At 37.5% G+C, this 25,742-nt stretch overlaps 2 protein-coding genes across 5 annotated transcripts; one reads left to right on the top strand and one right to left on the bottom strand.

Annotated features, from left to right (window-relative positions):
• The first annotated feature begins 4,307 nt into the window (after positions 1–4,307).
• LOC113091826 (stathmin-2) lies at positions 4,308–12,713 on the top strand. Its single transcript, XM_026257465.1, has 5 exons — positions 4,308–4,594; positions 9,110–9,205; positions 9,573–9,748; positions 9,943–10,134; positions 11,536–12,713. The coding sequence occupies exons 1-5, from the start codon at positions 4,576–4,578 to the stop codon at positions 11,593–11,595; spliced, it is 543 nt and encodes a 180-aa protein (XP_026113250.1). The 5' UTR covers positions 4,308–4,575; the 3' UTR covers positions 11,596–12,713.
• On the bottom strand, positions 11,901–18,762 carry LOC113091825 (hairy/enhancer-of-split related with YRPW motif protein 1-like). 4 transcript variants are annotated; one of them, XR_003287455.1, is made up of 7 exons: positions 18,583–18,757; positions 18,233–18,308; positions 18,032–18,115; positions 17,370–17,451; positions 15,899–16,776; positions 14,021–14,026; positions 11,911–12,027 (listed from the first exon to the last, which is right to left on the bottom strand). XR_003287455.1 is itself a non-coding variant. In XM_026257464.1 (5 exons), the coding sequence occupies exons 1-5, from the start codon at positions 18,666–18,668 to the stop codon at positions 16,169–16,171; spliced, it is 933 nt and encodes a 310-aa protein (XP_026113249.1). In that variant the 5' UTR covers positions 18,669–18,762; the 3' UTR covers positions 14,945–16,168. The 4 variants fall into 4 exon arrangements, 2 of the variants coding, with proteins under 2 accessions (XP_026113249.1, XP_026113248.1); XR_003287456.1 differs by lacking the exon at positions 14,021–14,026 and having other exon boundaries at positions 11,901–12,027; XM_026257464.1 differs by lacking the exons at positions 11,911–12,027; positions 14,021–14,026 and having other exon boundaries at positions 14,945–16,776; positions 18,233–18,305; positions 18,583–18,762.
• Positions 18,763–25,742: the final 6,980 nt, after the last annotated feature.

The following is a 25,742-nucleotide window of genomic DNA, read 5'->3' as shown; positions in this document are numbered from 1 at the left end:
GTAGTTTTTTTATTGTTTAATTCAGTTCAGTGTAACAGTGTATCATATATAATTTTGGATTAGGCCAAGCTGAAACACTATTTCAGTTATTTCAATGTCAAATAAATAATTAAATACTTACATAGTGCTGCTCTGTGAAGCTTTTGAGACTTTCAGAGAAGTCATACTGGATTTTCTGAGGAGAGAAAATTATCAAAACCAGTTTAAGTACGTTATGTGCAAATGTAACGTACGTTAACATGGATGTGTAACTATTTAACAAACGTAAACGAAAGAGTTAACGTTACAATCAATAAACACGTAAACAGTGAATAAACACGTAAACACGTAAACATCATGCGTACACCAAACTAATAGGCTAATTATTGTTTGTGACCTTGTGTTTGTGGTCCCCATTTCATCCCACAAAGTGCATTAGACTCGTAAGCATCGCGGCTATTAAATTAATGGTTAAAACAAACATACAAAAAAAAAAAAAAAACATACAGTATGCATACATGAGGAGCAGTGGCCATTTTTGAGCAAAAAGCAAAACCCTATCATGCTCAACCCTGTCACAAAGTTTGTAGTATATTTCTTACTGTTTCGGGGTTGAAACCTTATGACATGGTTGAGTTATGTACTTCATTTACTAATGATTTTAATAAAAAATATATATAAAATAGTCATGGATTCAGTAAATATACCAAAATCATGACAATTCATACTTATGTTAAAAATAGAATATTTGATGTAATATGTCACTTAAAGAGGTCATATGATGCGATTTACATTTTCCTTTCTTTTGTAGTGTTACAAGCTCTTGATGCAATAAAGAAGATCTGTAAAGTTGGAAAGACTAAAGCAGGGGTGTCAAACACGGCCCGAACACGGCCCACAGAGGTGTCCAATCCGGCCCGCAGGAGGATTTTAACAATAATATAAAATAATAAAATAAACATCAGTTTGAAAATTAAATAAAGTGTGTTCGCTACAACATTTTATTTTTAATTTAAAGAGGAACAAATTACTAATTTATTTACGTTGATATTACGCCTCGGGACAACATGCGCATTTTAAAGCGGTGCCAGAATCTCGATCAGCTTGAGAATATGATGATAGCGGCGTTGTAATTGTGTGGCAATTTTCTTGTGATTTTAAACCTCCAAAAGAAGACATTTGGCCTGGAACGAGGGACAGGTTATTTAAGGAGATATGGAAAAAAGGTATTATTATCTCAACAACCTGTAAGTTTAATCACAACTCGTGGCTAACATTAAATTACACTGTTACGCACTAGACAACTTCGTATGGAGAAAGTAAATGAGCAAGGAGTGTGCAATATTTATATATATATATATATATATATATATATATATATATATATATATGTGTGTCAATATTGCACACCCCTAAAATAACCAAGCATCATCTTAAAAAAAAAATCCTATGTGTGTGTGTGTATATAGTTTGTATGGTTAATATCAATGTAATTATAAGCAAACTAGAGTTTAACAAAAAGTTAATTCGGTCCGCACAAGGGGACACTTTCTCCGATCCGGCCCTCAAACTTAAATGAGTTTGACACCCCTGGAATAAAGTCTCAAATCCAAAGAGATATCAGGGAGATGCTGTGTGTATCTATGAGAAAGCAAAATCATTTAGGAATCTTTAAGATTACTTACAACAGAACAGCAAATCATTTTATGGACAACTGTTTCGTAAACCTATGAGAGGAGGTCATTTGGTCATTCTGACTTTGTTTTATGACAATCTGGCGTTTCTGAATCAGCTACTGTAAGTATGTTTTGTTATTAGTTTAAGTATTTGTTGTGGACTGTTCAAATGCGCAGTTTTGCGCGTTGCATGTGAGTGTGTGTGTGTGTGTGTGTGTGTATGTGTGTGTGTGTGTGAGAGAGAGAGAGAGAGAGAGAGAGAGAGAGACAGGGTCACACAATGGAGTCAGCCGTCTTAACCGTGGCTTGTGTACAGCAAACACATAAGAGCTTCATCACTGTGTCTGTCACGCGACTCTGTTCCCCTTTGGGGCTTGAACTGATGGTAAATATAAGGACATAAACTATCTTTAAATTTATTTTTAAAGATGAAGCTTGCGAAAATGGAAAGGGGCGTTACATTTCCAATGAGTGCTTGCAGTGTTTGGCCAATCACAATGCACTGTGTCAGTTGGCCAATCAGAGCAGACTGCACTTGTCAGAAGGAGGGACTTTGTAGAAAATGACAAGTTTGAGAGAGGCGGGGCATAGAGGACCTACAATAGTGTACAGTAATTAAAAAATGATGTGTTTTTTGAACATTAAAGCATGTCAACATATTCTATTACACCAAATACATAAAATAATGATCTTTAAAAAAGCATCATATGACCCCTTTAAACGTTGACAAGCATCCTAAATCAGAAATCGCAGCCACATTAGCAGCAGTAATGGCATGCAGATATGTTGACACAGAAAGAAGGGGAGAATATGAGAGAAAAACTAAACTGAAAACTGAAATTGAAGGTAGTGTATTCCTTCTAATTTGTTACAGTCTTCAACCCCCTCACACATTGTCACATTTTTATTTTTGGAAAAAGACAATTAAGAGTGAAAGCATTTCTTGTTGATTACCATCTGACATGTTAAGGACTAAAACTGTGGTTTTAGTTAAACATCTAAAAAAAAAATTTTTCCCAAAAATAAAGAGACCATAGACACACAATTTGTTTATTTAACTTCAGTCCTACAAAAAAATTAAATTATGATAAATGTTACATTTGTTATCATTAAATTTTTGTCAGGGACACATGAGCAGTAGGTATGTTTGTTTTATAACAGGTTCTGTGTAACATCTTTCTTAAACTAAACCCATTCTGTCTTTAGTAAGGTTGAGAATAAAAAAAAAAGGGTTTTAATGCCAGAGGTGGGAAAACATGATTTTAATGATGTAGGGTATTTAGAAAATTAGTCATATGTAGTTGAAATATGTATATATATTCCAAGTTGTTGATGAAATATTGTAAATAAAGTCTTGCACTTGGTTAAGTATAACAGGCTCTGATGTTTCCTTAATTGAGGATCTAAGGCCACCATGTGGTTGAAAATGATAATGCAGTGCAGTCCTTTGATCGTGAATCTTTAGGCGTGACCCTGAGCTGAAATGTCTGATAGTAGGCTATCAGTACAAAGTTTATGCTTCGGTTTAGGCTTCAGTTTAGGAATATAAAAAAGATATAATAAATAAACCATGAAAATAATATTGTATTATTATTTCAATCAAGAGACTGCAGGATTGTTTGCCTCTGACAATGTAAAATAATACATATGTCTCCTCTGTCTAGTAATGCTAACTCATGCTATCCTTCATGTACTGCTGTGCAATTTCTAACCCACTTTGTTCAGACACCAGAACTTTTATTATTTATTGTGCTGTCTTTGCTTCCTTCATAATTGATGCTGGCATAGCTTGCAATGGGAATTTCTAAGGGGAACAGGATGTGCATCATGTTCATGTAGTTATAAATCATGGCTAAATGGGACTACATGGGGATATTTATAGATAAAGAAGAATTTCATAAATTTTTTCTTTATGCACTTATACCCATACTACTCTACGAACTAGCCTACAATGGCATGTTTTCTACATGCTATCAAGGTCCTGTCTGCTGTTAAATTAAATTATTTTAATTATATTTATTTATTATTCATCAAATCATTAAATATTGCTAACCATATTTTAAAATGTTCTAAAGTCATTGTAATAATTTGAATTAAGTAGTTTACTAATAACTCAAATAATATTGAAAATATTGATATCATGAATAAGACTATTTTTGAGGTACATTTGATGCTCACGAAGGCATCAAGACAGCCATTTAATCTCAAAGGACCCTTGCTAGGGCTGGGAGGGGCACTCAGTGTCCCAGTGCTGCTTTGGCAGTGTTAGCTACAGTTCCACCATATTTTCCAATATGTGTGTAAAATAAATGTAAAAAAAAAATGTTCGCAATGTAATATATAGGCCTATAGCTACGAATTGTTTATATACGAATTATAAATGCTATTATTAATAGAAGATGGAGCTTCATGCAGTTGATGCTGTGATGACTGACAGCTAGCTATTCAGATAAAATAGTCCATAAGAGATATTCGTGCTTCGTGTAGTTTACTGTACACAATGATACCAGCGCTTCCAGTAAAACCGACATGTGATGTAGCCTATAGAAAATGATTATAAATCAACGGGAGCTGTGCATGAAAGGGTTGCTGAAAATTGTGTGTGTGTGTGAGAGTGTGTGTGTGTGTGTGTGTGTGTGTTGGGGGGGGGGGCACACTTAGTCACCTTGTAAGCTCCTCACCGTTGACAACCTCCTGTACATTAGTATAGGGCGCGCGACAGCCGTTCACTTGGAACTGCGCGTGAAGGGACAACAGCAGCCAATCTGACTGAGCACGCGCGCTCACCATTCCCCAAGCGACTCTCTCGCGCACTCTTTTCCTCAGAGCGCCGTACTGCTGACTCAGTGCCTTATCAGAGAACCGGCTCCTCGCCACCGCACAGACCTGATACGCACCAGTCACCGCAACAGCTCCAACCATGGCCAAAACTGCGATCGGTAAGACAAACCTACCTTCGTTTTGTTCGCCGATCCGTGTCTCTTTGATGCTGAGGGGAGGCTGAGAGATGCTGTCGCGCGCACAATAGACCATGAATCAGGAAAAAAGATGTCCGTTAGATGGGAAATAAATATATTTGACATATATTTTTAGATATATAAATGTGCTTTCTCCTTCCACCCCATGTTGTTTTATTTTCAAATGTGGCTGTCGGTTTTGTGTGCACACAGGCTGCCTATACTCGCTCTTGCTTAGAAAAAGGGTGACTTTATAAATGAGGAAAAAGCATTAAATGGTGTAATTATAGTGCATACCTCTTAAAACACACTGAAACATGTTTTAAAAGCCTTGAATGGTTTTCTTATGGTGACAGTGCACCTGCCGGCTCTAGCATCTCCAGCATAATGCAGAAGGACCCCACCCAAGATCCAGCTCTGTGTTTCAGCCTTCAGAAAACCATGTGAAGCCTTGAACAGTTCAAACCTTTTGACATCCTCTATACATGATATTTTTATCCTTTTTATAAAATGAGCAAGGTGTGGCTGGTTTATTTATTGCCAAACAATGCCAACAATAGGGAAATGCAGCATAGGAGTTAAAGAATCAGGGTGTTTGAAATAGCTTCTTTTTTTTATCATCGGGGTATGTTTATTATATAGACAAAATTCCTTAATTATTGTCAATTATCACAAATGATAGGTTGGTAATTGGTTAATCGTCAGTAGTTTTTCACTGATTTGGGAGCATGACTCATTAGCTGGTGAGTTTATTAAAGACTACACTGGCTGCATTTTTATTTTATCACGTTTATAGTGGACAAATAAAAATGTGTTCTCACACATTCAATGTATTCTTGTGACATATAAAGCCTACCAGCACATGTCACATGTTTATATTTATTCAGATTCATTAAAAAAAAATTGTAATTGTGGATTTGCATGTTCATCCTTTTGTTCACACCATTTCGAGCACCATATGAGAGGCAGACTGCAGTATCAGGTGATTGATGTTTTAAATGGAAGTGTGTCAGGGCTCAAGTCGTCTCGCCGGTAAGCATGTCTCAGTGCTGTTGTGATTCTGGATTATGTTGTAGGCGGCCAAACTGGGGCATACCATATGCAAGGTGTGCGTCTTTATCACATCTTTGCGAGATGCCTTCAGGGTAGGGCACTGGTGGACTCGCTGTCTCGCTGTCATCTCACTTAAAATGTTAAATGACAACTTAAAGAGACATTTATTTTGTGGAAAACTAGTTATGTGCACCTAATCCTATCATGCAATGCAATTACATGGAGATGTTGCTTTGGGATGTTTTATTTCATTTCACAGAACATACAACAATGCCCCGACAAATGCCTGTGGCAATCCTCCAACTAATAAAAGAGAACATATCAATCAATATAATCATTACGCTTGGAATATTTATAGTGCTTAAAAGAGCACTATATACACACTTCAAAATAAGAAAATTAGGACTTAATCTATGCATAATCAGCTCTCTCATTATGACTCCTCTAAAAGCATGGCTTATTAAATTAGACTTTTAATTGAGCATTTGAATTAATGATTGAATAGTTGGCCACAATATCATTGTCAGAAATGCATCTCATATATCAGCCCAGAGCTGACAGATGCTTGTCTTTGTCCGATATACTTTATAGATCTCATCACATAACCTCAGTTTATCATCTGTGATTACTGGATATGTGAAGACGGTTTGACTAATCCAATCAAGCCCCATCAATCGTTAACCTAACAGGAAGTTCAGATATACACATTCAGCAATGCTACACAACAGTGGGGTGCGGCCGTTGCATTTTAAGATTAGTTATATTTTTATCTATCTATATATAATAGAGATAATCCTGTAGATCAGTTGGTAGAGCATTGTGCTATCAAGTGCAAGGTTGGGGGTTTGATTCCCCAGGAACACATGATAGGTAAAAATTGATAGCCTGAATGTACTGTAAGTCGCTTTGGATAAAAGCGTCTGCTAAATGCATACATTTAATTTAATATATATATAGCCATAAAAACAAATTTTTACTGGAAAGTTTAATATGAGCTTAACTCAGTTTTACTAGTCAAAATGAAGTAAAGTGGTTTTAGTGTGAACGGATGATATTTACTGAACACTGAGAGCTCATCTGGAGGGTCATATGCCCATGCAGCTGCAGTGTACTGAGTAGATGAGAGAGAGAGAGAAAGAGAGAGAGAGGGAGGTGGGAGGGTCCAATATTGATTTCCAGGGTGGGCATGCTGATGCATTATCAAACAAACCACACAAAGGACTTTTTCTTGTCCACTTGCCCGTAAAACCTGATGGCAGTTTTTGATCAATGTGTGTTTTATTCTACTTCATATTTAGTGGTGTTTCAATATGCAATACATGGTTTGTATCACTGTAATGCACGATAGTATAAAGGATTAGTCAGAATAACAGAGAATTAGGATTGCTTAATGAAAAATTAATTAGGGATGCACGATAATATCGGCACAATATCGGTATCGGCCGATAAAAGCTTAAAATGACCATTATCGGTATCGGCCGATATGAATATTTCTGCCGATGAGCCAAACCGATATTCTCCAAGTGAAATAATTGACCTGTTTTTCAGATGTGAATGTCTGTCTACATTTGTTAAATAATAAATTTATGGTAGAATCAGTACAGAAGAGATACATGGATTTCTCTTCAGTAAAATTAAAGTTTAAATATATCAGTATATATTTGTATATATATCGATATCGGTATCGGCATCGGCCAAAATTATTTTGAAAATATCGGCATATCGAATATCGGCCAAAATCCAATATCGTGCATCCCTAAAATTAATAGAACATTACAATCCAAAAATAAACTTTTACATAAAAAAAAAAAAAAAAAAAAATTTAATTTATTTAAAATTTATTACATAATAAACACCCCCCCCCCCCCACACACACATATATAATAGTTTTTTTAAAGTGATTTATACATCATACATACAATGTATTTTTGACCAGTCGCCACAGTATCTACATTTCAAGCCAAGGGTGTGGTCTGCAGGCGGCGAATACTCTTTTCTAATTACAAACCCTCTGATATTTCACAGCAAAAACTCACAGTCTTGCACACATACAGATGCAGCCGTCTGTGTGAGATCCTTTTCACCTGCTCACCAGCCGGCTGACCTGAATTACACGCTTCAGTGAGCTGTCCATCGTCCTTATCTCACTCTGACTAGACAGCTGGAGACAAATGCTTACGAGGTCTGGAAACACTCAATATCACAGCACTAAACCTCCAATTTACGGAAGAAATGGTTTGCTCAGGTAATTACTAATTAAAGCCCCCTACACCCAAACCAGCCAGCCAGAGGGCTTTTAATCCTGGCGGGAGTGAACACAGTGATTCACTCACTTCTTCTCCGTCCTCTGTTTGTGAGGGATTAATAAACTCGTCAGGGAGCAAGAAGGAGTTGAGCAGATTTTTCCAGGCTCCTCTGGGCGGAGTGTGAAGAAAGTAGGTTGAAGCTGGAAAGCATAAAAGCAGTTTGAAATCTAGCTGAAAAACCCCAAGCGTTCACGGTTTGATAACATCTACACAGCGCTGCTGTCAAGACATTGATTTATAACTTAAATGCACTGGCCTTGATAAATGCTGCCTTTTGTGTTCAAAAAATATCAGATGCATTAATGGTCTTCATGTAGCCGTCACTGATATTTGTATGATTTCGGTTTGTTTGCTCTTAAGCACTTATTGCCGAAAAAGAAAACATGATTCTGAAGCTGGGCAGGAGGAATGATTGTGGTGGGAACAATGTAGCCCTCGTAACCGCCATCTGGCCTTGGGTTTTCTCTGGTATTGCCGACTCACTCCCCGCACACACACCCTCACTAGTCAAACTCGGAGTAAAAATGGATTCCAATAAATAATGTAACACTGAAGGCTGGGTGGTGGGGGATGGTGGAGCTTGTGGAGAACATTGTCTTGTAGGAAACCAGAGCGTGTGAGGACACGGCTGCTGGTTTTTCCTTAGAAAGCTCAAATGAAAACAAAGTGCTGTTAAGACTTGTTTCATTCATTCATTCATTCATTCATGTAATTATTTATTTATTTAATGCTTTTGGACTCCCCCAAACTCATAGTTTTCATTTGCATTTTTTATATAAACAACTGATTATTTTATATATATATATATATATATATATATATATATATATATATATATATATATATATATATAATGTAGTTTTTATTTAAATATATTCTAAATCTCAATTTAAATTCTAAATATATTCCAATATGATTCTTTAGCAACAAATTTAATATTTTTTCATTTCTTGTTCTGCTAAAATTTATAATAGTGTCACTGCTAAAATCTTACTCAATATTTTTAGTCTAATACCTAGATGATTTGGGTTATTTTCTGCAACATTAACGATGCAGTCCCGGAAAATCATTCATCGTTCATTCAAGACAGCAAGAGAGAATCTGGGTCAATACTTTTGTTTGATGTGTCTCCCCACAGCATACAAAGAGAAGATGAAGGAGCTTTCCCTCGTCTCCCTCATCTGCTCCTGTCTTTACCCAGAGGCACGCAAGAACATCATGAGTGAGTTTGAAGGTAGGAAATGAAAATATATTACTAGTAATGAGAAGTTGTGTATACAGAATTTACAACAATATGCTGTGCTTTATAGAGCTTATTCTATCTGATGTTCATAACATAACTTTTTATTGGCCTGTTTGTATACCAGCAACATACACATTTATTATCTTAACAGCTAATATAGATCAATAAATGTCTGATAAATGTGCAGAATGGCTGTATAAGTTATACGAGCTCATTTCACGAGCAGGAGGCAGTTGGTGCATTTTATTGCATGGATCCGGAGGCTCAGACTCCACCAAAGTGTAGAAGGATATTTGCTGCCTGACATACTGCAGTTTCTACTCTGCGTTTATTTCACATTTATGTCTTGTGTGTTTAGACATGGAGGTTAAGCCCATTAATAAGCGGGCTTCTGGCCAGGCCTTTGAGGTCATCCTGAAGCCACCCTCTCCCATGGCTGACGGCTCTTACAGCATCACTACACCTCCCAAAAAGAGGGACATGTCCCTGGAGGATATCCAGAAGAAGCTGGAGGCAGCAGAGGACAGGAGGAGAGTGAGTTACCCATTCATTTGTATTATATATATATATATATATATATATATATATATATATATATATATGAGTATATAACTTATGTTTTTTATGTTACATTTTTATGCCATTTTATTAGAAGTTTTTACTGTTTTATTTAATGAGAACTGATAAATGGTTGATTCCTATGACACTGCCCTCCTCTTCCTCTACAGTCCCAGGAGGCTCAAGTCCTGAGGGCCCTTGCTGAGAAACGTGAGCATGAGCGGGACGTCCTGCTGAAAGCCATGGAGGAGAACAGCAACTTCAGTAGGATGGCAGAGGAGAAACTCATCATGAAGATGGAGCAGATCAAGGAGAACCGTGAAGCCCTCATTGCAGCCATGCTGGAACGACTGCATGAGAAGGTAAATATTAATCTCTTATGCTGCATTTATTTAATCAAAATACAGTCAAAACAGGTGATATTGTAATGAGTTATATGAGTTAAAAGTAACTTATTTATTGAATGTATTTTAAAATGTAATTTGTTCCTGATGCAAAGCTCTATTTTCAGCATCATAACTCCAGTATTCAGTGTCACATGATTCTTCAGAAATCATTCTAATATGCTGATTTTTTTGCTCAAAAAACGTTTCTTATTATCATCAATGTTGAAAACATTTGTGCTGTTTAATATTTAAAGGTGCCATCTGCAATGTTTGGCAAAAAAAAAATCAAGTCATACTCCACATTCCATAACAGATGGGGGCAGTATGCCTCAATAAAGTGAATTGGTCTACTCTAGAGTAACAAACGAGAAACGGCATAGTCTCTATGCTCCGCCCCTACTTTCACAACAACACTACAGCCATAGCCGAAGCCTAACTGTGTGCTCACACCGCCGGCGTCTAGAGCAGCAAAAATCGCTCTTGCCGCTCTGCTCACGACGCTGCAGAAAGATTTGTGAGCGCTCAGACGCTCTAACGTAGATCGAATTATTATCAGTGATAATCTTCCAGTATTATCACTTTCCACATGATTGACATCAGGTTCAGGCACGCCCAGAAGCCGTGCGAGTTATTCGTGTATTGCAGGTTGGCTGGTGGTTGTCCGCATACCGCCTCCCATGGCCGAAACTGGTATTACGACACCTCTCGGGCCGGGGCTAGTAATGCTAATGCTAATTAAGGTTGATATCTCTGCAGCACTATAACTTGACATTTTTTTTATGACATCATCGACCTTATTTCTTCTCATTCTTTTGATGCGTGTAGGTCATGTTATGGATATTTTTACCTAAATTTTTGCATATGGCACCTTTAATGAGGAAACAGTGATTTTTTTTTTCAAGAGTGTTTGATGAATAGAAAGTTAAAAGTTTTAAATTTATTTCCCACAGCATTTAGGCTTAGTAATTTCAATAATAAAATTAAAAAAAAAAACACAAAAACACAAATATTAAAATTAAATGCATAATTTATCCCACACTACTTTTATGCTACCACCAATTTTAAAATCTTCTTGAGAAACTTGCATGCTGTAACCATGATGATCTGACATTGTGAATTTTACAAGATTCACACAAAAAAAAAAAACTATTTTATCTAATCAATCAATCAATGAATAAAATAAATAAATACAAATCTAATCTGATTTTCTGTCACAAGAGGGCGCTACTGTTCATTGCTTTGTAAAGGAGACCACTGCTGCCAAAAGCATTTTTTAAATATAAATGTTGTTTATTTTAATCAACAGCATATCATCTTTAAGCTATAAACTGAAATGTTTATGTTCATTTGGTGTTTTATTTCTCTTTGTGCTTTCAGGAGAAGCACGCTCAGGAGGTGCGCAGAAACAAAGAGCTGAGGGAAGAGTTGACAGCATGAACACATCTCTCTAGACCCACTGTCCCATCACCCCACAACACCCCCTCCCCTTACCTGCGACCTCCCATCCCCAGAGAGACCCCCTCTCGCCCCGCCATCGCTGCACCATGTAGAAAAGAGCCTCTGGCACCCCCCCCCCCTGCCCCGCCCCGCCCAGACGAAGGGAAACGACCCTGCCCCCTTCACCAACAGCATCCTCCCTCATATAGTCCAGAAGATAAATGGAACACCATTTACTGCAGAAAAAAAGAAATGTTTTTGATCAATTTGAAACCAGTTAAAGTGGGTGTGGTTTTTTGTAAATACTTCCTATTTGTTTTATATGAGACGATGAAAAGTATTGCGGTGTGCCATTTTATAAGTTTCTCTCTGTATCTTTCTCTTTCAGTGGATGTACTTGTTTCCTCCCCCCCCCCCCCTCTCTCTCTCTCTCTATCAGATCTGCTACAGTTTCTCTTGTACAAGGCTTTAGTGTTTGTGAGTTTGCTGGCTAGCAATGTCTTCTCTAAACCAAACAATCATTTTAGTGTCTCTATGTCCATGTGGAGAGAGTAAAAGCCGCCACAGTACAGTAAACACAGCTTTAACGGTCACTATCATTGCATTCCCAACAATTTCTAGCTCTTTCTTCATACATTCACCTGGTATAAAGTCACAACACACAGACACACACACTTATATGAACCCAGTCAGCATGGTTTAATAAAAAAACGACATGTTGCTTGAGAGGAGCTGTGGTTGGAGCCACACCGAATCATGTGATGTCTCCTGACCCGTGCTTGACCATAGTCTGGGTTGCATTATTGCTGACACGTAGCATCAAGTTAACCTTAAATAAAAAAATTCCTGAGAATTGCTTTAAGTTCTCCATTCTGATTCTTCATGGATTTAGGGGATTTCAGAGGGGAATTTCAGGTGATATAAATGGATGCTGTGTGTAAATGTGTGTGTGTCAAGAGCAGTGTGGGTGGACGGTGTTACCATGTGCCATGCAAAGTGACTTTAATGTCACAAACCTGCCCACGCTCATCTTTCTCCTCCAGCTGTGTTTTATTCCCTTCATGTAACTTTGGGAGCATAAACTGTGGTCAATAAAGGCTTAGGGTTCTTGAAATGAGAATATCTGTCTTTGCCTCCATTTTTATTTCATACAACATACATTAACATAAACACATAATTTCATTTCAAGTTTAAGAGCCATGCTGTAGGCCACAAGAAGTCAATAAACATAAACGTGTGAAACGACCTGAAGTGTAATACCATAGTTTACCAACAGATGGCAATACATGATTTTGCAAGAAAAAAAATTAGCACGCGATAAAATACTATTAATCTGTTTCTGCTGCATAGTATGGGAACTTAACGCATATAATGCAAGCATATGACCAGATATGACCTATTAAATTTGCTTTCAGAACGTGCAGTTTACAATATAGTTTACTGTGTTATGTATCTCGTAAAGCAATGTGTTGGTCGCGTTTTGATTTACATTTTTAATGACTCTTTATTGACTTTCAAAAACTGTCAATTTACCTAAAATTATAATAAAAAGCAACACAAACATGTATTTCGAAGAGGTCACGTGATAATAATGCTACTTTAAACACGAATAATTACTTATAAGGCAGTTTACAGTTAGTGCTAGTATTCAATTTCAAACATGGCCTTAGACAGTACAGTAGTTTAGTAGTAGTTGTGCAGAATTACTGCATATACACAAATTTTTGGTTAAATATCTGAAACAGATATGCAAATATATGCATATACATACATTGTCTTTACTTGACCTAATTATGTGACAACAATACATGTTTAATTCAGTGAGTTGCATCAAACCATCATCTTGGACATACCGGTACTTAATTTTGCAGTCACTTTTGTGTAAAAGCTTCATGAGAAAACTTGCAAATTATTTCTGGACCATTCATGTTGAATTTTGGGATATAGTACCTAGAACTATATGCTGTGTTGGATACTGCACATTTTAACAAATGTAATAGGTCATCCACTATTTTATGCATGCAGACAATTTGCATACTGGATAAATATTATAGGTAGTATGCTATTCCAACCCTAGTCATTATTGCTACATTATCTCCTTAATATTTCAGGTTAAGGGAATCCGACCATCCCATCTCGGGGGTTCTTCATGGGGGGTGGATGAGTGGAAAAACATGCAATAAATGCCTCTAAAATAGATTTAGCGTCAGCTAGAGAAATAAAGAGTTGTGTTGGCAGAGTGCTGTGTGTAGGTGGGAATCTCTTTTACAGCTTTGGCTGGAAGTCATGGTACCCGTGTTGGCGTGGGAGTGCACCACACCAGGAGCTCAGTGAGATGCTGTGATTGCTTTGGGACAAAGCTGCACTGTGCGGCCCTCTCCTCCCACTTTTCCATCTCTCTTGTTCCTTCTTTCCCTCTCTATACCTCTCTCTTTCCTCCCTGTGCAGTCCAGGCCAAGCAGACTGCCATTGTCCAGGATATCCCTTGGCTGTTAATGGCTTCCTGGATACATACAGAGGCCACCGAGAGGCCCCTGGGCCATTTTTTGATATCAGTTTAAAACCCATACAGGCACTGGTTCAAGCCCTAGAAATATGCAGTGCCTCATCTCGCTGCCATGAAAGGAATTATTCATCCCAAAAGCATTAAACGGGTGACTGGAACATTTCAAACACACCAATGATTCCGGACGATGAAAACATGAATGTAGTTTTCTTAGACTGTTTACATATAAAGTTCTCAGACTGTGAGGTTTGCCCTAACAACATTTTGATTTAGATATCTGGCATTTTGTAACCAAAGAAAAAAGTTGATTCATTTTGATTGGAAATGCTCCAGGTTCATATTTCTGGCTGATACCAATAAGATGTTAATAATGGCTTATATTTAAAAAGGTCCAAACTTTAAAATTATATTATAATTATAGTAACATTTTATATTTTTTTAATCTAAATGATTTTCAAAAAAAAAAAAAAAAAAAAAAAGATTTTTAAATGAATTGAATTTATGCATCACAAAATGTTAATGTACAGGGGAAAAAACAGATATTATTTTTTAGATTTGTCAAAAATGCATCAATTTTAAATGAAAGTCAATCATTTTAAATAGTGCATTTATCAATATTAAATGCTCAGCTACACCTATGCATCAAAAATTTTAATGAACAGTATGAGAATTTGATTTTTCTTTTCATTAGTTGTTTAAAGATTACATTTTACATTTTTATTAATTGTAAAGTGTAAGTGTAAGTGTTATGGTACCACCATATTCACATCTGAAATTTTGAATGTATCATTGACAATGTCAAAGAAAATAAAAACAGAACATAAACACACAAGTCCAGGGTTATTAGCTACATTTATCATTTTATTACAGGAAAGTCACACAGGTTAGTGAGGGACAGGCACAGTACCACACCATCTCTTCCAGTATTATCTATTCCCCTAGTCTCATCTGATTTGCCAGTGCAAATTCGCTATTACCACAAAACCATCTGGTTTTCCAAAACACTCTTCAGGTATCTGAGAGAGAGTGAGAGAGATGATTATTTTGTTGCATGAAGGGGGAACATATCCATGTGAGTAAACAACCTTGAACCCAAGAGTGCCTTTGCTACAATTAAATTAGTGCAGTTTTGAGAGATTGTCTGTCTAGATTGTCTCTGTAAAGGTTTAACAGTGGTCTGTCCCTGCAAAATTCATAACATTTAAAAAAAAACACACCACAGGTCACTGACCAAAGGGACTTAAACTCTTTATAAAAATAAAGAACTTATCAAGTTCAGCTGTCATACAGATTCGGTTGCATATGTTTCATATTGCATAAATCAATGTCATCTTCATTGCATAGTATTTCAATTTCAAGGAAATCTGAACATTTCCTAAAAAAAATAAATAAATAAAAAAGTCATATTTTATTCGGTTACAGATCCTGCCTTTTATTCTGAAGGAGACAATTTAGGATGCAAATATATGTTTCATGTCATAAAAGCACTCCTTTACTATCTTTAACATAAATAAAGGGATAGTTCACCAAAAAATAAATTTTGCTTTACCATAATCTCATTCCTAAATGACTTTCTTTTGAAGATTGTTGGTAACCAAATGGTTTTGGGTCCCACTGGCTTCCCTAATATGGATAAAAATACAATCTTCCATAGAAGAAAGACAACATGAGGGTCAGTAAACGATGACAAAATTTTCATTTTGGGTGAACTGTCCCTTTAAATGGACATCTGGTTTGAGTTTAACTCCATTAACACCCGTTTAGTAATGCATCTCATCTGCTTTTGCTCCAAATTACCTCTCTCTCTCTCTCTCTCTCTCTCTCAGCATACCTTGCTCCACTGAGGGACAAAAGAACTAGATTTTCTCAAAACTTATGTACGAGAACCCAACCATCTCCAGAACTCATCTCTGCTCAAACCGAGACAGGACAGGGTAATTAGAATAAGTACACTGGACCTGTATTCGCTTTTTCCCTTTGTACAAGTCTGCAGTTCTGTCCAACTCTTCAAAATAGTCAGATGATACAGAAAATGAGTCATTTCTAACTGACTGTCTGTTTTTGAGTTCAGAAGGCCCCTATTTCCATGCTCCAAGGCCTGTAGGGCTTCCCCAAGCTGCTGGAGGGAGCTGCGGGGCCCAGCGAGCTCTGAGACAGCAGAGGAAATGTGCTCAGCGGGATGGGAAAAGCCGACAGGCTGGAAAGTGAGGTCAGGAGGGGTGGAGAAAGCTTGGATGTAGTAGGCGGTGTGAGCCCAGGGGGCAGGGTGGGCGGCACCCGCAGCGATCCTGTCCGCCCTGCTTCAGAAATCACCGTGCCAGTCAGCCTGCTGGGGGCGTGTGGTTCTGTGGAGGGGGCGGATGGAGATGAGGAGGAGGGCGATGAAGAACTGGAGGATGGAGGGCTGCTGGTGCTGCGCGGCTGCTGCAGGAGGAGGTGGTGAGCCAGGTGTCCGGGTGGCGTCCCGAATGCAGAGCCCCACGCCAAGTGGCCCAAACTCGAATGAGCTTCTCTCTGGGAAGCGTAACTGTTCAGATGCGAAACCAGGCGGATGCGGAGGGGGTCGGTGTTGTCCAGGCCCTCGATGATACTGAGGTAACGCGCCGTCTCCGCCAGACATTCGCGGAAACCCAACCCACGGTAATCCATGGCCAGAGCATGAGCATCAAAGTAACCTGTGTGAGAGAGAACGAGTACGGTTGAGCGCTCTGATCTGAAAATCATCACTGCTCATGACAGGAAACACTACAGTTCTCACTGGGAGTGGCTGAGAGTGAAACTGAAATGATGCTAGATAAACAACAGGGATTAAAAGACACTTTACACATCTAGTTCATCCTGTTTCAGTCGTGCAGGGGTTAGTCATTATTTTCACTCTGGGAATTTCCTTGAGCAGATTCCAAAACATTGGATGAGCTCATAATGCAAGGTTGTGTTCAGCAATAAAGCTAGCAAGGGTTCAAATCAGATTTTTAGTAAGAGTTTATAATAAGTCATTAGAGAATATTATAACGAATAAAAGAGCATCAGTTAATGTATGTTAAAGTAGTGGAACATTTTAGGCATATAAAAAGCATATCCTTAATATAGTTGTAATATGAACGATAATCTGACTATATATATATATATATATATATATATATATATATATATATATATATATATATATATATATATATATATATATATATATTCATGCTTATGAATCGAATTTATGCTCAGTGTGTTTTCTTTAAATAAGTGCTATAGTTATAAAATCTTATCTTACCTTTTCCTCCAGCTGCATGAAGCATCTTTAAATGGTCTACGGTCATCTGTAAAATTTCAGCTTTTTCTAGTTTAGCAGAGCCCTGAGAACAAGAACAAATGTGTTGATGAGTTATGAGGTAAGACTAGATATGTACTGAATGCTGTGTGACTCTATTATGAATAACAATACTTTTTATTTTATTTATTTATTTTTTATATATTTTATTTTTTATCCATTTTAAAACCCACATGCCAAGTTCTTATTTTGGTTTCACACCTTTCTGGAAGACGTTTATACCAAGAATTTCATAACTCAATTGTCAAGTGGTCCCAATCAATTATAAATGTTTTCTTTGCACCTAGACTATACATGTACAAAATTTATATTATTCCATTTTGAGGAGTTGACTTGCAAAACCCAAGAGGGCTGCAGGGGGTCCTCTTTTTTATATGGTTTTCTTCACACATGACAACACAGTGGTTTCCTGCCTGTTGGTTATTCCACATTTGAGTTTTATTTAAACCGTTACTTATTTATTTTTAAAATTGCTTCACTATTTTTGTTAATGGAATAATACAAGATTGAGTCAAATAATGGCAATAAGTTCAGCCAGTAATGAGACTAATAAGTGAATAAACATCTCCAGAGCTTTGATGGTGAGCTGTGTGATTGACACTCACCTGTTTCTCGAACGCGCTGGGCACCAGCCTGCGCAGCTCCGACAGACTGTTGTTTATCCGGTCCCTGCGGCGCTTCTCGATGATCTGTCCAAACAGATTGTGAAATCATTATTGACAGTCATTTAAGAACAGTACTGGCATTGATTCAGCATTACGGACGCATTTTTTCGCGAGTTATTCACATATGAAAAATGCTCTTACCCCTCTGCGACGTTTTCTCGCTTGCACTTGAGAGGTTGTGGATGGAGACACTGATCCGAGGGGAGAATTCACACTGCTTTAAAAAAAAAACATATGCATAAGATAAATATGAACACAGTAGATATGATATTCTTTATAAAATATGATATTGATAAACATCTAAACGAAAGTTTTTTAACAGTTAATATTCCACACAAATATATGTGGTGATACATGACAGATTTGAAATGATATCTTAATTCTGTGCGCGATTCAAATTAAAAGTGCACAATATATTTTATGGCCGTTTTGTTGCAAGTTCAACGTTTCATTAACAAATAAGCAACAAACAAAAAAGACAGCTAACTTACGCATTTTCGTCAGCACTCTCCTTCTCCACTTCGATATTCTCATCAAGCTCACTGTCTGAGGAGCTAAAGTCGTGATTTCTCTTCATTTTCCGATAACTTTACAGAGCCTATCCTCAGCGTGTGTCAGGTGAGACAGAAGTTCATCCGTATGAACCGACAAGCTTTCCCACGGTATCATTTCAACGCCGCAGCTCGCCAAGAGAGGCGTGGTTAAGAGTGTGGGCAGCCAATCAACGTACAAATCTGAGATTGAGTGGCATGTCGGTTGTCCATGTCCCCGTTTAGCCCCGCCCTCTTATTGAATATGCTTAACAAAGGGCCAATAGAATGTTCGTCCGTGAGCGCGGAGCTCCGCCCCCGGGTTCCGCCGGCGCTTGTGTTGTCTAGCCCAGCTAAAGGAGTGGCTGGCCGGCTGTCAGCACGCGCGGGCCGTGGGAAAGTTTCTTAGCAGAGCGCTGATAACCAATCAGGGGCGACGGCCGTCTCCGGCGCTGGAATGAATGGGGCAATTGGTTGGGGCGACGGGCGGTCTGCGAGTGAGCGTGTGAACCTGTAATCTAATACTAACTCATCCGAAGTAGTGCAGTGTGTATGAGGAAGCCACCAAGTCTATATGTGCTCCATGAAGCTAAAACATGTACACCTTCTGTGACGCTGTTCCGAAAGGTGCACTGCAATTGAAACCGACCAGTCCTTTAAATGATCCAAAAAGGGTTTTACACTTACAATAAGCACGTAAAAATACATGTTATATTACTGCAGTATGTTAATTTAATAAATACAATATTAAATTAATAATTAATAATTACAAAGAAGCCTATATACAAATGTAAAAATACAATTATATATATATAGTTTATACAAATTTGTAGTATTTTTGGTAATATATATTACGCACACACATATAAACAGAATTATTTATATATATTTATATATATTATATATATCTATATATATATATATCTATATATATATATATATATATATATATATATATCATTCTGTTTATGTGTGTGTGTGTGTGTGTATTACCAAAAATACTGCACATTTTTATAAACAATCTAAATTCATAAAAATACACATATTAATAAACTGGATTTCAAAATATAAGTAAACTATCTAAAACATTTCTTTCCAGTTCTTGTATAATATTATTTATAGAGCTAATATATTTTCATTTATATACATTTGTGATCTAAAATATTAATAAAATGTATACATGTTAATTGTATAAAAATCTGAAATATAAAAATTATATTACCACATAATACATAACCACTGAATTTGAATTCTATATCTGGATCTATGTTCTAACTCGTTTCAAATTCAGTATTTCTGCAAATTACAACAAATATAATTACCATTAATAATATTCTGCCATTCAAGAACTAGTGCACACCTGTGAACTTATCACAAGTTATTAAACAAAAATGTTCACACATTTAAGCAAAAATGAAAACCATCATATACTGAGTCCTTTTGACAGAGGCTACATGAGCTTCAGGAAGAGCTACTGATGAACAAAACAGAGCTGGTAGACGTTGATGTGTGCTGCTGACCGATACACCACAGCTGGATCCTTATCAGCTCATGCACATCACGCTTAATTGTCATCAGTTCTGCATACATGAATGAGAGGAAGCTCTTTAGCTGATTTCATGTTGTTATTGCTACCAACTTCGGCTCGACGGCATGGATGAACTTCCTTGTGTTTGCCTCTGACAGGGGTGGCAGTGGAGTGGAGGACGGGCCGTTGTGTTTTTAGGCATATATGTGTTTTTCTAGATGCATGGGGATGGGGGTGGCTCTTTTGGTCACTGTAACTCAAGTTTACAGAGGTTTTCCACGCTGTTATTTTCAGCTGACGTTCGTCTTTGTTCTTGCGTCTCATCACATGTTGTGATTAGTGCTCCCTTTTGAAGGTGTGGGCCCACAACACAACAGTATTTCCCCCCACAAAGCATGCCAGAGCCTCTTCTCATTCCAAGCTTGAGGTTTTTGCTCCTTTGAGTGGGTCTCCATGTCGCCATGCTTTCATTTCAGACTCTTTATGTCTATGCCAAGAAGCCTAGTCTACCCACAAGGAGGGCAGACGATGGTTTAAAATGGACACGCTGCTTTTTAGGAGTTATGTCTTGGTCTATCTGGATCTCATTTATTAGCATCAGTGTTTCTAATGCATCACAAGTAGCAAAACAGCTTGTTTTAAAATGCACTGTGTTTGAGAAAAGAGTGCAACAGGTTTCTGATTGCATCCCTGCAGACTGTCTGGCCACCGCTGCCTCACGCTGCGCCGTGGCGTCATGCACTTTGCGCAGACAGATGTTCACGTCCCTGAAACAATGTGTTAAACAATCCTGTCCTCCTCAGGAGGAGCAGCAGGGGAACATTGTTTATAAATAGCTATGCATTGAATCCGCACAGAAGAGGAAGAGCGGCTTTGTTTCTCTCACTGAGAGAGGAAGTGGAGCTTAATTCTCTGAGATACATGTGACACCTTGCATTGTGCCATTCAGGTATGTTTGTGGGAGTGTGTCTGTGTGTATTTACACACATAGAGACAGATTATACTCTCATCCGAGTGGCAAAGATGCTTTTGAAGTCACCCGACTTCAGTTCACAAGCACTGCAAGAGCTTTCCTCTTCCATTTCCAGTAAAATGACACATCTGTGTGTTTTTACGGAGAAGGAAGTGTTGTAATGATGATATATCGGAAGTCAGCTCCCATATTTTGTCCTTTTCTCCAGTGGCCTTGCATTATCTCAGCTACACCCTGTGACAGTCGAGGTTTGTGTATTCAAAGCTTTAAATGGTTTTCCCTTATTTTGTCTTCCCTAAGAATTGGAACAAGGATGCTTTGATGGCTATTGTCAGCTTAAGGCTGGAATACATGACTTTTGGTCAGATTTGCAGTCTTGAGGAGTCAAAGGGAGCTGACGAGAGTCGAGAGATTTGACAGAAAATCTTGTAGTGTATGATGAAACCAGTCTCAGATTTTCTAGCTTTAGACTGAATCTGTCTAGTCAGAGGATATCAGACATATTTGGTATTTTGGCAATTTTAAGACACTTAGTTATTTGTCATGCATCTCCTTGCAACAAGGCACATGCTTCTGCATGAGTTAGTTGTATTTTTGAACCAACTTGAAAGTCATTTTTTAATGATGTCCGTTTTTCGGCAAGTGTGTGATTCCTAGTCTTTTGAAACTGTTCAGATTTAAAAGTCTTGTAGTGTATTCCAGCCTTTAGCTGTTTTTCTAGGCAGAGATTTTGAGTTATTTACAGCTGCTAATCCTGATGGAGAGGTTATTATAAAACTATATCATTTTTAGGTGTGCAATGAAAGATTTTTGATGGATTCTTTGGTCATTGATATGAGGTTGATATTGCCTCACACACATAAGGCGCAGTTGCTTGTAATTAGGTGTTTTAAGTTGAAGGGTGACTCGAGGTGGGTGGTCATCAACATGAACACATCAGCCACGGGACTGTGGTCAGGGAGGAAAAGAGTCGATGAACTCTCCCGCTTTCATCTTCTCCTGTCTGCATAGTTAGTGGTGTGTGTGGAGTGAGTGTGTGTCTGTAAGTTAGAAATAGCAAAGCTTTGACAGACAGATTGCAGAATGCATTCAAAATGCCATTCAAAGATTTGGGGTCAGTAACTTTTTTTAATTTCTTTATTTATCAAAAATGCATTAAATTGATCAGTGAAGACATTTAAAAATTACAAAAGATTTATATTTGAAATAAATGCTGTTCTTCTGAGAAAACAATACTAGTGATTAGTAATGATTCTCTTTAGAGATTCTGAAGTGATCCCAACATTATCTCAAACTGTGTTCAAGATACAAAAGTCAGTATGACTTCAAGAAGTAAATTTGACATTTTCTCTACATTTTCCAACACCAAATAATATGCTGTGCTGTTCATATTAATTTTATAACGCTACAGTTCTACTCTTTGTGGATTTGTAGGAGAAACACCTCAGACAAAGTTCATGTTTAAGCTTCAGCATTATATGTGGACAGATGACACAGAAAATCTTGGGAAATGCTAGTTTAGATGTCAGGTCCCAACAGAGATATTCAAACATATGTATCCTGGCTGGCACACACACACACACACACACACACAGCCACAGTACTTCTCACGTATGTCGTTTCTAATTTGATAAAGTTAGCAGTGATCAAAACATGCAAGTAGTTAACCTTTGGCCTGAAAAAATGGCAGCACATTGGCTCTAGGGCGGGCAGCCTGGGAGAGCGCCGCCCCGTGACCTGCGTAATGCAGGGGGTCAGAGGGCAAGCTTGTTGACAGCAGTATGAGCTGAGATCTCTAGGGCCTGCCTGAGCTGTGAAATCAATCTCTCAGGGCCAGCAGCAGGGCAGCAGACGCAACCGGAAAAAAGCCCTATGCAGGGGATCGTCCTGCCACCCGTCTCTGTCTGTCTGGAACTACAGAGGGAGTGAAACCTGACGGGGGAAAGTATGACGGGGAAAAGTAATCACAGACAGGACAGACACAAGTCAAGTTAAGGGAAGAAATACGTGGATGAGAATATAGTATGCAATATGAATGAAGAAATACAGGTGGACTTACTTTATATTTAGCTTAAACAAGCCTGATTTTAGGGCCATTGTTTTCCAAAACAACATCATGATAATCATAATGCACAAATAAAAATAAATATGGTTTCAATATGGTGAACTGAAAAATAAATAAATAATTATGCCATAATGCAAAACATAATTGTTTATATAAAATATATATTTTCAAATTAAAATAGTGAAAATATGTACTATTCAGCTTTCTTGAATACTTAGTTCTGATTGGTCAACTGCTGCATTCACGTATGTTTGATAGTTTTCTTTGGTAACTGATCTCTCTTTTGTTAGTTTCATTTTGTATCACTCTACGGTCCCTTTCATCTCACATAAAAATAATAATAATCAATATTTTATGTCATTTTATTTAGTAAGTAGCTGCATAATAAGTGAGATAATGTACAGTCAGCCAGTCATTATGAAACAAATGTCTTCTGGATGATACAACACACTTTACCCTTCATGATAGTATTTATTGTACTGTCTTTAATTTATTTAATTTGTAAAATGATATACTAAAATTATTGTATAACAGTAGATTTAAATAAAATAATGGTAAAAAAATAAAAGACAGACAGACAGACAGACAGTTTTTTTTTTATAACCAGACACATTGCAATAATGAGTAAATAATCAGAATAAAAAATGCATCAAAATTTAAATAGGAAATTAGCTTTTTTGTGAAAAAGATATTTTAAATAAAAAATATTACTATATACAATTTTATTTGAAAAACACTTTTGTCTTCTGATTTTGGGGTAAATTTTGGCCAGTTTTTGTTAGATTCACCCAAACAGACCTTATTATCTGGATCTGAGTTGGACAGTTGCTTTCAATGCAGCCAATGCTTTCTCCAGATTCCTTTAGCACACACACACACACACACACACACACACACACACACAAACAGTCTGCTTATTTAACGGTGCAAGTGTTTAACCTGATGTGTTTCAGTCTTGTAGAGCTGTGAGTATGATCACTGACAGCAGCTGCGAGGTCACAGTTGCCTCATAAATGTCATGGCACTGTCAGTGGTCACAGACTAAGTGCTCGACTTCTTAAATCTCTGAGACTTACTCTATACTTAAGTTTCCATGCAGAGACTACAAGTAATGGGATCTCACTCTCCTGATTTTATTGCACTTGACAGGTATAGACAAGTTAAATCGCAATACTTGCCCATTATAAATGGCACAAACCAAGTTACTTTCTCAATTAACACTACAGAGTGCTGTTTCAGTGTAAGGTCTAGTTTGTGAAAGTGAGAAACCTTGACCTAACTTTAACTTTTGCTAAAAACTGTGAGGAGTTTTGAGTGATGTGTGAGCCTAGAGGTCGTGAAGGTTTGATTTAGCTAGTCTGATTAGTGTTTATGCAGTCATTAACGTGACAAGCCGCTCCACTGCCACTGCTCAGCTCTGACAGTCTGTTTTCTAAAGGTCCCACTGCCTCAGTAACACAAACACTGGGGTTTCACTCTCACCGCTCCCACCAGCCCCTGAAACCTCGGCTCAACATTTCCTGTAATACAGAGTGTGCAAGATGAAACATTGGCCACTGTCTGCCCTTGTTATGACTGAAAGTGGAGTTGTGGGAACTCTGGAAATGTGCTATTTTTACATCACATCGAGTTTTCACATGACTCCGGGTGCAGATATATGCCACAGGCTGAAATGTCTGACTTTAATGGGTTCGTTCATCCATCATTTTGCCCTTATGTATTCACCCTCATGGTGCACCAAACCGGTTTGACTTACTTTTATTCTTAAGAAAAGGAGAAGACATTCTTTAGGAGAATGTTCATGCTGCCATTCCATACATACAATGAATATTAAGCACCAAATACGGCGAAAAAGTGATTGAATGATTATGACTCATGGTGTTGTGAAGTCATATGATAACGATGCTCGAGAAACGGACCAAAATGAATTGTAAATTGTGTGTGAAGCACAACGTTTGACATCAGTGATGGCAAGTGCCTTTGGTTATTGTGTGTCTCATAATCAGTTGTGACACATCTACTGTAGTTTGTGGACGTGTGAGGTCAATCAGGGTCAGGCACTATTCAGAACTGACAATATCTTTCATTAAAGAAGTCATTAAAATTAATGAAAATAAAATAAATGAACACTAAAAATATTTAAAATGTGCACTGAAATTCATTATGACTGACTTCAGATGGACTTCAAAAATAGAAAAGTACTGAATTTTGGCTTACCAAAGCCTTTTTTTACAGTTTCAAAGTTTAAGTTTCAAAAAGATTCAAAAAGCCTTTAAGTTTGAATGTTTATAAACATTATGGATGGACTGACAGACAGATAAAGGATAGATAGATAGATGATACTTAGATAGATGTTGCATACATGTTTGTTTTTGTGAAAAGTGGGGACATCCCTTAGGCGTAATGGTTTTTATACTGTAAACTGTATATTCCATGGCCCTACACCAACCCTACACCTAACCCTAACCCTCACAGGAAACTGTGCATTTTTTTACTTTCTCAAAAACACTCATTCTGTATGATTTATAAGCGTTTTGAAAAATGGGGACATAAGT

Source organism: Carassius auratus, unplaced genomic scaffold, assembly GCF_003368295.1.
Source record: "Carassius auratus strain Wakin unplaced genomic scaffold, ASM336829v1 scaf_tig00214327, whole genome shotgun sequence".
Classification (NCBI taxonomy): domain Eukaryota; kingdom Metazoa; phylum Chordata; class Actinopteri; order Cypriniformes; family Cyprinidae; genus Carassius; species Carassius auratus.
This window is presented reverse-complemented; position numbering and strand designations above follow the sequence as displayed.

What these genes read in the sequence shown, in the direction of transcription:
- LOC113091826 (XM_026257465.1), top strand. An exon ending in CATCATGAGTGAGTTTGAAG is followed by an intron (nt 9,206 to 9,572) that starts GTAGGAAATGAA and finishes TTGTGTGTTTAG; the next exon opens with ACATGGAGGTTAAGCCCATT. An exon ending in TGGAACGACTGCATGAGAAG is followed by an intron (nt 10,135 to 11,535) that starts GTAAATATTAAT and finishes TTGTGCTTTCAG; the next exon opens with GAGAAGCACGCTCAGGAGGT.
- LOC113091825 (XM_026257463.1), bottom strand. Translation starts at nt 18,668, where the DNA reads ATGAAGAGAAATCACGACTTTAGCTCCTCAGACAGTGAGCTTGATGAG. An exon ending in CGAGAAAACGTCGCAGAGGG is followed by an intron (nt 18,116 to 18,232) that starts GTAAGAGCATTT and finishes CTGTTTGGACAG; the next exon opens with ATCATCGAGAAGCGCCGCAG. An exon ending in CCAGCGCGTTCGAGAAACAG is followed by an intron (nt 17,452 to 18,031) that starts GTGAGTGTCAAT and finishes TCTTGTTCTCAG; the next exon opens with GGCTCTGCTAAACTAGAAAA.